Source organism: Pongo pygmaeus, chromosome 21 (genome assembly GCF_028885625.2).
Source record: "Pongo pygmaeus isolate AG05252 chromosome 21, NHGRI_mPonPyg2-v2.0_pri, whole genome shotgun sequence".
Classification (NCBI taxonomy): Eukaryota; Metazoa; Chordata; class Mammalia; order Primates; family Hominidae; genus Pongo; species Pongo pygmaeus.
Window position 1 is genome coordinate 40,373,110 of NC_072394.2, and position 10,880 is coordinate 40,383,989.

Below are 10,880 nucleotides of genomic sequence, written 5' to 3' on the forward strand. Positions count from 1 at the left end.
TCTGGCCCGAACACCCATCCGTGAAGCCCAGGCAGGTAGATCTGTGTGCATATTAATACCCCGTTCATCACAACCCTTTCTCCTATAATTTTGCCTGGGGTTTAAGGAGCGGCTCTGGCAAAGGAGAGAGTAATCTAATTGATTTAGAGGATTAGAATTCCAGGCTGCTGGGTCCCACATGAGGGAAATGCGACGATGCTAATTAGTTAAATAAAATAAATGTGCTCAGCATGAATGTGCAATTACCCCCAACCCCCCACCCCCAGCCCCTGCAATTCCTGCACCAGCTGGGCCTCCGAGGGTCTGGTTAGGAAATGCACAAACAGGCATGGGTCAAGCTCCTCATGCAGACAGCGCCACAAGAAAAACCATTCCTAATACACAGGTACTCCCTGGATTCCTGCAGTCTGAGGAGGTGGCCCAGACTTTTCTCCGTGGCCTTCAGAACTCTGCACGATTGCTCTGCGCACCCTCCAGCCTCACCTCCTCTTGCCTGACCTCACTCCCCTTCCCCTCCCAACCCTGGCAGCCTTTCCACCTTCCCATTCCTTCCTACCTCCAAGCCTTTGCACAGGCTGGTCCGCCTGCCTGCAAAGCTGTTCCTCTCTCTCTTCCCACAGAGCTCAGCTCGGGGAAGCGTGCCTTGAACTTGTGACCCAGCTGGCGCCCCTCCCATTTCCCTACTGGCTGTATTTCTGGTTGTCATTATCCACTTGTGTGAGTTTTTGTTTCATGACTGTCTCCTCCAGAGATGAGGGGCGCTGGGACTGAGCCTGCCTGACTCACTGTTGCATTTCCAGAGTCTAGCACAGAGCCTGGCATGGTGTAGTAGGTACCCAATAAATACTTGTTGAATAACTATCACACACACAGACATACGCCCAGGCCAATGTGTGTGTGAACCCATACACAGATTTTTTTTTTTTTTTTTTGAGATGGAGTTTCACTGTTGTCACCCAGGCTGGAGTGCAGTGGCGCGATCTCGGCTCACTGCAACCTCCGCCTCCTGAGTTCGAGAAATTCTCCTGCTTCAGCTTCCCCAGTAGCTGGGACCACAGGAGCATGCCACCATGCCTGGCTAATTTTTTTTTGTATTTTTAGTAGAGACAGTGTTTCACCATGTTGACTGGTCTCGAACTGACCTCAGGTGATCCTCCTGCCTCAGCATCCCAAGCTGTTGGGATTACAGGCATGAGGCACCGTGCCCGGCCAGATGTTTTTATGTAGACATGCCACCACAGGGTGGATCCCATGTCTGTTCACGTATGCATACCGGTGACATGATATGAACGAGTGAAAGAGCTCCTGTGGGGGCCCGGGGAACAGCTGAGCCAGGCCCGCTGTCTACAGGGAACAGCTGTCTACAGGGAACAGCTGAGCCAGGCAGGGACCTAGGCCCTATATTCCTGTGACTTCTAAAAATCCCGATTTTAGTGGAATATCTCCTGAGTTTCAACTATTGGGACCTAATTACATCTTTTGAAAAACACTGTCTAAGCCAAATAGTGCAGTCTACAGGCTGGTGGAATCCCAGAATCTCATAGGGAGATCATTTACATGGGAGGACAGGCATCTGTGATCAAATAATAATGGTCCAAGGTTGAGGGTAAGAAAGTGCTGTCAGCTTCGAGGGCCTTGGTGTGGGGAGGGCTTTGTGAACCTGCCAGGGTGGCCATGTTGGCCTTGTAAAGATTCAGACTCTGAGAGTGAGCTGTGCTGACTGCCGGGTGGGGACTGTGAGGACACAGTGGGGCCAGCACTTAGCGTCCCAGGAGCTGAGTCCTGGTTCCAGCTCTGCCACCTCCTCGATTCTCCCTTTTCCTCAGTTAGCTGTTGTTGAAGGCATATATGAAAACGCTTTGGAAACTGTAAAGTGCCATGAATTAGGCTATGTGAATGACAGCGGTTCCTAGGGTGGAAACTTGTTAACATGAATTTGTGACTCATAAAACTCCTATTCCTAGCAAGAAGCAGCACGTGGGCAAGGGAATAAAAAAAAAAAAAATTCAAATGCTGGGCACAGTGCACACCTGTAATCCCAGCACTTTGGGAAGCCAAGGTGGGCGGATCATCTGAGGTCAGGAGTTCGTGACCAGCCTGGCCAACACAGTGAAACCCCGTCTCTACTAAAAATACAAAAATTAGCCAGGTGTGGTGGTGCACCCCTGCAGCCCCAGATACTTGGGAGGCTGAGCTAGGAAAATTGCTTGAACCCAGGAGGCGGAGGCTGCAGTGAGCTGAGATCGCACCACTGCTCTCATAAGGAGATCATTTATGTGGGAGGACAGGCATCTGTAATAAAATAATAATGATAATAATAATATAGCAGCTAACATTTATTGAGTGCTTACCATATGTTAGGAGCCATGACGAGCACTTTATATGAATTATCTCATTTAACTTGGGCCCAGGGAAGGACCCTGGCCTAAAAATATCTCCCTTGGTAGCTTGCATCTGCTAAGGATTCCACTGTTAAGTGGAATCATTTCCATGGCTCAGGCAAACATTTCTGCTTATTGGCCATTTTCAAGTTCTGGAAGTTTTTCTTTCGATCTCACTAAAGTCCTTTGTGCTAGAATTGAGGTTAATTTTCCCCTTAACCAGTTTTGCAAACAGAGATAGTCCACAACTTCCTAATTTTAGACGAGGTGAAATTCTCCACACATACCGTCCTTCCTGTGGGACTTCATCACTGTAAATGGCTCGTGGTTGGAAGCTGAGTTAAACCAAGATGACTCTGGAAAGACCACGGTCTCACACATACACACTCCCTGCCCTCTGGGTGCTCCCAGTCCAATGTGGGAGATGGGTGTTAATCCAATAATCATGCATGATAAAAAATACAATTACAACTGTGACCAAATGAGGAGAGCTGCCATAACGGGGGATCTTATCTAGCCTGGGGTGCCAGGAGGGCTTCCTGGAGGAGGTACTATTTGAAGTGAGCACTGAGGTGTGGCGGATTTGACAAGGGGTGGGGAACTTGGCTGGGTGTGTGCGCTGGAGGAATTGCTAGTGGCCGATGAGGCTGAGAGGCAGGCTGGGAAGAGACCTCAAAGGGCCTTGTCAGCCACCATGGGGACCATCGAAGAGTTTAAGTTGGGGGCATTTTGAAAAAATTGGTCTGGCTGTCATGGAAGAAGAGGCTGGAAGGTTGTGTAGATCTGGGAGGAGGCTGGGGTGATGGCCCGGATGGGAGAAGCCCTGGACCTTGCTTTTGCCAGTGCTGGGGGATGTGGATTCTGGAGAGAAGGGGAAGGGGTCCAATGGTGTTTAGAGGAGGTCAGTGGGTTCAGGGGTGGAGTGTGCGGACTGCGGAAAGAAAACAGAAATGGTGATTGCAGAGTTTGGCTACAGTAGTAAGGCCTTCTGGGGCCCAGGTCTGGGGAGACCCTGAGTTGGGTTCTGAACATGCTGAGGGGCCAGCGAAGTGCCGGGTGGAGCTGATAGAGGCTGATTGCAGGGCCCAGCCTGGGGCAGGAGCCATCTGACCCCTATTCCTCACTCCAGCACCTTCCCTGGGGCCTCCACCTCTGCCAGGAGGCCACGTGAAGGCAAGGGTTGGCATCACGAGTACAAATCCATTCTTCTGGCGTGGCTGGAAGACGATCCCAGCCTGCCCAATGTGAGCTGGCCTCGGGGTATCCCTGCAGTGCCCGGAAAAGCCTGAGCCATGGGGCGAGCAGGGAGGAGGCTGAACTTGGCCCTGGCCAGGGTTCGGCCTTGTCTCTTTCAGCGTAATTAGGTGCTTAATTGCACTGCTAAGGCCTGTCGATGCCTGTGCAGAGGTGATTATGATTTACAGCCGGGTTGCCATGCGGGGGTCTCCTTTCTTCGTGGGCTCTCCAGTCGCCTTGGAGGGCTGGGCTGAAGGGCTTTCTGCATAATGTGTGGTGGATGAAATCCAACGGGCTGTTCCTGGAGTGGGATATTGGGCCTCCTCCTGTGGGAGAGGCCTCTGATGAGGTTTGGAGCTGGGTTTCCCCAAGACTTGGAGGGTTGGGGGCCCCGGAAAGACACGAGAAGACAGACCTGTAGTTTACTGTTCAGAAGGCTCCCAGAGGGGTGGGTAAGGTGTGGCCTCTGTCACCAGCTGGGTGGCCTTGAGAAAGTCGCTTCACCTCTCTGAGTCTCAGTTTCTTCGCCCGCATCATAGGGCTATTGCGAGGTTTAAATAAAATTGATGAAGCGTGGCTGGGCGCAGTGGCTCACACCTAGAATCCCAGCACTTTGGGAGGCTGAGGCAGGAGGATTGCTTGAGCCCAGGAGTTCAAGACCAGCCTTGGCAACATAGTGAGACCCCATCTTCACAAAAAGATACAAAAATTGGCCAGGAGTGGTGGTGCACACCTGTGGCCCCAGCTACTCAGGAGGTCGGAGGGGGTGCTGAAGTGGGAGGATTGCTTGAGCCCAGGAGGTTGAGGCTGCAGTGAGCCATGATCACGCCACTGCACTCCAGCCTAAGGTGACAGAACAAGACCCTGTCTCAAAAAAAAGAAAGAAAGATTGATGAAACTTATCACATCATCTCACAGTGATCAGGCACTTCATAAACATTAGCCACTGGCACTACTGTTGCTGTTATTATTTTTGTTAAAAATATCTTATTTGCCTTCTCCAGATTGTGCTTAGAGGCGTGGACCACAGGGACTGGGAGGGAGTCGTGTCTGACGTGTGTCCTCGCCCTTCGTCCTGTTGGAAGTTCACTCGCTGAGTTGCTTGATTATGGGTTAGGGGTCTAAGTTATCCGTTAGACTGTCAGCTCGTGCCAGCATTACTGGAATCTGTCTGGCTCATTGTGGTAGGCACTCGCTAAATGCTTGTTGAATGAATGGACAAATTTAGCCCAAGAAAACCGAGGCCAGAGTGCTGGTGACTTGTCAGGGTCAGCGCCTGGCCTCCCATCACTCCCTGCAGTGCTCCCTGCCCTCCTCCTCTCTGAGAGAGGAAGAGCTCGTGCTCCTGAAGGCCACATCTGTCTGTTGGCAGAGGGGGTGACAGGGAGGAGGGAGCTGGCTGCCTGGGGAGCCATCCAGGCCTTCATGGCCCCATCTGGGGGATGGGAGCGGGTGGGCCGAGGGCTGGGCCTCGCTTGGTGCTCCCTCCCTAGAAGCGAGTGCTCCCAGCACTTTGCATTATTACTCCATTAGCGCCTTGTAGAGTTGACAAATGAAAGATAATTAATATCCGTGAGGGAAGCAGATGTTGAGGTAATTCGCTCCCGCTGCACATTTGCAACAGCATCTCCTAACTCGCCAGAGAGAGCACACAGGACCGCAGGGCAGAGGTGATGGAGTCAGAGGGACAGGGTGGGCTCCAGCAGGGCCTGGCACTAGGGAGGGGGCACCCTCACAGACAGAGGGGCAGCTGGGAGGGTTTCCCACTGCTTGCCATGGGGAAGTCCTGCCTGGGTCCCACCTCCGTGCCTCTGCTGAAGGCTTTCCCTCCATATAGGGGACGATGGGTAGCCGGGAAGGCTCAGCATGAGGGAGGAAGATCAGGCTCCCTGCTGCTGGACACTCTCTTCTTCCCTTCCCTGTGGCCCTGCCAGCACTGGTGTCCCTCGGTGAGCCTGTCACACCACTGGAAGGGTGAGAGCGCATGGAGCCTGTTCCCAGTTCCGCCACTCACTGACTCCATGCCTCTGGGCGAGTCACTTCTTTAGGAGCCTCAGTTTCACCATCTGCAAAGTGGATATCGTTATGTGTATTCACCCTGCTATAAAGAACTACCAGAGACTGGGTAATTCACAAAGAAAAGAGGTTAAATTTAAATTGACTCAACGTTCTGCATGGCTGGGGAGGCCTCAGAAAATTTACAATCATGGTGTAAGGCTAAAGGGAAGCAAGGCATGTCTTACATGGTGGCAGGAGAAGAGTGAATGAAGGGGAAACTGCTACTTTTAAACCATGAGGTCTTGTGAGAACTCACTCACTATCACGAGAACAGCATGGAGAAAACTGTCCTCATGATCCAGTCACCTCCGACCAGGCCCCGCCCTCAACACTTGGGGATTACAATTTGAGATGAGATTTGGGTGGGGACACAGAGCCAAACCATATCATCATGTGCATGTGACTTAAAATTAGAAAGCATGACATCTGAGTACCACTTCAGTTGGAGAAAGAAGGTCTTGGGTTGGGTCCATTCATTCAACAAATGTTAATGATTATTTATGGAGTGCTAGGCTCTGTGATAACCACTCACAGGGACAAAATAAATATTGTCCCTGCTCTCATGGGGGGTACGGTTTAGCCAGGGAGAGATCCCAAAATCAAGTCAACAGACAAATACACGATTCAAAATGAGAAGACTGCTATGCAGGAAATAGGAGGGAGTGGGGACAGGGGGTCAATTTCTTGGAGGAGGTGACATTTAGCATGAATGGGAACCAAGCAGGTGAAGATGAACAGGGAACCCCACCCAGGCAGAGGGCCCAGTATGCGCAAAGGCCGTGAGGTCAGCAAGAGTTTCCCATTGGGGCGTTGATGAAAGAGGCCTCCCCAGGGCAGATTGGTAAGACAATTAGAAGTCACACATGTGAGTGCCCAGCACTGGCTCAGAAACATCTGCAGGCTGCCTGCAGAGGGCGTGCTTTCTCATCCTGGCCCCCTCACTGCAGGGGTGACCAGCAGGGGCATCCCACCTGGAGCCAGAAGCTGGGATTCCCTCTCTAGGAGCTGGGGCTTGGCAGGAACAGGCCAGCTCATTGTCCCTCCAGAAGAGATGGACCAGTAGTCTACAGGTCTGAGGCCCACTCACCTGAGCCTACAAAGCTGTCTGAGAAGGGGTTAGTGGCTGGCAGTTGAGAACTGATCTCCGCTGTTCTGTCCAGGCAGGACAGGGGCTGCAGGCGGGGTTTTTTTGTTTTTTTTTCCTAAGAAGAAGGGGCCAGGAAAGGAAAGAAGCCCCCTCCCACCACCACCCCCCCTCTCCATAGGCCCAACTCCTTTTTTTTTTAAAATCTTTTGAGTTATAGTCTCAGTAAAAGTTTCAAAAATAGGTCATTAAGTCTCCTGTACCCATCAGCCAGCTTCCCCAGTGGTGTATCTTATGTAACTGTCCATCTGCTTTTTCTTTTTTAATTGAAAAAACACCCACAGCAACTTTATATTCAGGGCAGATTTATTCATGAGAGCTTTAATCTGGAAATCACACAAATGTCCATCGATGGGTGATCACATAAACAAATTGTGCAGTATGCATGCAATGGAATACTATACAGCAATGAAAAAGAACAAATGGATGGCCGGGCATGGTGGCTCACACCTATAATCCTGGCACTTCGGGAGGCTGAGATGGGTTGATCACTTGAGGCTAGGAGTTCGGGACCAGCCTGGCCAACAAGGCAAAACCCCGTTTCTACTAAAAATACAAAAATTAGCTGAGCATGGTGGCAGGTGCCTGTAATCCCAGCTACTGGGGAGGCTGAGGCATGAGAACTGCTTGAACCCAGGAGGTGGAGGTTGCAGTGAGCTAAGATCGTGCCACTGCACTCCAGCCTGGGTAACAGAGACTCTGTCTCAAACAAACAAACAAAAAGATACAGGCAGCAACATGGAGAAATCTCACCGATAACAGGTTGTGTCGAAAAAGCCAGGCACAGGAAAGAAGCCACACATACAAGAGTTCCAAAACAGAAAAAAACAAATCTGTGGTGACAGAAGTCAGTCAGAAAGCGGGGGACCCCAGTGGGGGGAGTATTGCTGAGTGAAGGGTGTGCTCTATGGGGTCACGAATGTTCCATGCTTTGCTCTGGACGGTGGTTACACAGGTGTACACACAGGAAACATTTCCTCAGGCTGTGTGCACTTTACATAAGTGATACTCCCATTTTAAAATAGAAATGTAAAAACCCAACCAAATAAAACAAAAAGTCAAAGTATAAAGACGAATATAACAAACATCCTTGCTCCCCCCAAGTGGAATGAATAGTTATTAGCATCCTGATATATTTGTCGTCCGCCTTTATATTGTTTTGTTTTGGTTTTTATTATGTTATGTTATTTTATTTATTTATTTTTTTGAGATGGAGTCTTGTGCTGTCGCCCAGGCTGGAGTGCAGTGGTACGATCTCAGCTCACTGCAACCTCCGCCTCCTGGGTTGTTCAAGGGATTTTCGTGCCTCAGCCTCACAAGTAGCTGGGATTACAGGCATGCACCACCACACCCCCGGCTAGTTTTTGTATTTATAGTAGAGACGGAGTTTCCCCATGTTGCCCAGGCAACATGCCCAGGTCTCAAACTCCTGACTTCAAGTGATCCACCTGCCTCGGCCTCCCAAAGTGCTGGGATTCCAGGCATGAGCCACCGCACTTGGCCTGGTTTGGTTTTTAAAAGACCGGTCTCACTCTGTCACCTAGGCTGGAGTGCAGGGGTGTGATCACGGCTCACTGCAAGCCTCAAACTCCTGGGCTCAAACAGTCCTTGCACCTCTGCCTCCTGAGTTGCTGGGACTGCAGGCACCTCTATTATTTTTTTTTTAGGAAATGTAAATTTTAAGACTAAACGAAGACTTTGCTTTGTAGTCTACACCAGGTCCACTTCCCCCCCTGTGTTCTGCCCCAGAGTCCACCACTGCTGTGAGGAGGCCCCGGTGTTCCCTCCTGTCTATTTTAAACTTCCACACCCGGAAGACCCCAAAACCAGTATAGATTAGGTTTCTGTGTTTGTTTACATAAATGTGCAGCAGTGAGAGCTTTCCCTCTGCTGTTTGCCACTGAGCTGACTTACCTAGTTCTAGCTCCGTCTTTCAGACCACTCTGCAGTGCTTCATGCAGGGAACCGGCCACTGCTTAGTTATGCGGTCTGTTGGTGGACATGGCAGTTGCTTTTACTTTTTTGCTATTTAACTCACTCTTCTGCAAACCTCGGTGGGCCCTTGTGGGAGTGTTTCTGGGGCTCCCGCCCTAGCATGCGATCCTGGGACCCTCCCCCGCCCCCGCACTCTTCTTCTTCCCCGCTGTCACTGGATGGACAGGTCACGGTCTCTCTGTCACCCCCAGGTGGTCAAGGTGGTGGGCAGCAACATCTCCCACAAGCTGCGCCTGTCCCGGGTGAAGCCCACGGACGAAGGCACCTACGAGTGCCGCGTCATCGACTTCAGCGACGGCAAGGCCCGGCACCACAAGGTCAAGGCCTACCTGCGGGTGCAGCCAGGGGAGAACTCCGTCTTGCACCTGCCCGAAGCCCCTCCCGCCGCGCCCGCCCCGCCGCCCCCCAAGCCAGGCAAGGAGCTGAGGAAGCGCTCGGTGGACCAGGAGGCCTGCAGCCTCTAGACTGATGCCCCTGCCCCTGCCCATCCGCCCCCACGCTGTACAGAGTGCATGAGGAGCCGCCGGACCACCGGGGACGGACTGCCTGCGTCCAGCCGCGCCCCATCCCCGAGGCCGCCTGTGGCCACCATGTCGGCCCTCTTTCCACCACCCCTTGCTCAGCATGTAAGCCCCACCCACCCCTGCCCTTTCAGACCCCTGCGGTGACCTGGCTCGGAGAAGGTGGCCCTGGGCACCAAGGGGCCAACCGCCCTGAACACTGGGGCGGGGACCATACTGGGGCCCGGGGCCACCCCCTTCCTGTCACCAGCTTCTGTGGAGTCCAGTGTTTTGCTTTGCTTGCTTGTCCCCCATTCTGTCCTGAGCCGGGGCCCCCCAGCCTCACCTCCCTCCTCCTACCATCCTTCACTTGGACCTGGGGGTGTGGACAGTGACCCCTCCCTGAATATGGACTTGAATCTTCTGAGCAGAACTAGGGCCTCTCCCCTGGTGAAGACCCAGGGAACCCAGGAGGGCCCTTCTGGGGCGATGGCTCTGCAGGGTCACTCATGGAGGCCTAGGGGAACAGCGAGATGCCTCACCACCTCCTGGCGGGTCCTTCCTGTTCAGCTCCCTGCGCGACCCTCCAGGGATGCAGGAGATCCAGGATTCTCTGCCCTGTCACACGGCGAGTCAGAAGGGAGGGGCCTTCCCCTCGGACCCATGACCCCAGGCAGAGTTTTGCACCAGCAGGACCCCTTTGAGGGTCTTCAAGGCACTCCCAGGAGTCCCCCTCTGCCAGCCGCCAGTGCCCCAGCTCCCTCTTGGGTTCTGTGCCAAGTCCACCCCAGGGCCTGGAGCTGTTGGGATCCAAGGGCCCCCTGGTACTTTATTCCCTCACGATTCCCGATCAGGGGCACACCTGCCCCCTGGTTATTTGTAAATATTTCTATTGGACCCAATTCCCCTCGGAATTGGCTCGCACCTCTGGCTGCTGCAGCTCAGTGATGACGTGAGGGAGGTGGGAGAGGCCGAGGGCTTTGCCTAGGGGTGGGTTGCCCTATATACATGATCCAGTCCATGACTACCAGCCAACCTGAATAAAGTGGTTTTAAAAAAAACCTCTGGGCAGTGTCTTTCTGGGGCATTTGTGCCTGGGGGCGGTGTGTGGGGTGGAGGCGGGAGAGCAGGTGGCTAGCTCACACACACGCCTCACTCAGCATCCTTCTCCTGCTTTGCACCCCAAGCAGCGCCTGGCTTCGCAGTGCAGAGCATAGGACCAGTGCAGGCAGAGGGAGAGGGTGGGAGACAACCAGCTTTTGTTCAGCTCCAATCTTGTTACCAGGCACTCGAATTATTCTTTGCTTCTGAGATAATCACCCACAGAGAAGACTGCATAAAACATGTTTACACAGTTTTGTAAATAATGTAAAGCAAATACTTGTGTAGCCACTACCTACCAAACATAGCACCCCAAAAGAGAACCTCCCCAAGCCTGATGTGTCATCTCCATCTATCCCTTCTCCTCCCTCTTAGAGGCAGCCACTGTCCCCACGGTTAAGATAATCTCGTTCTTTTTTTTTTTTTTGAGACGGAGTTTCGCTCTGCCTCCCAAGCTGGAGTGCA

General features: G+C 52.5%; 1 protein-coding gene across 1 annotated transcript in view; it reads left to right on the top strand.

The window, feature by feature from the left end:
• VSTM2L (V-set and transmembrane domain containing 2 like) overlaps positions 1–9,278 on the top strand; it is a 41,388-nt gene extending 32,110 nt beyond the window's left edge. The window contains exon 4 of the mRNA XM_054467810.2: positions 9,006–9,278. Within this exon, the coding sequence (XP_054323785.1) occupies positions 9,006–9,278 (273 nt within the window). The remainder of the gene's footprint in view (positions 1–9,005) is intronic.
• The last annotated feature ends 1,602 nt before the right edge of the window (positions 9,279–10,880 follow it).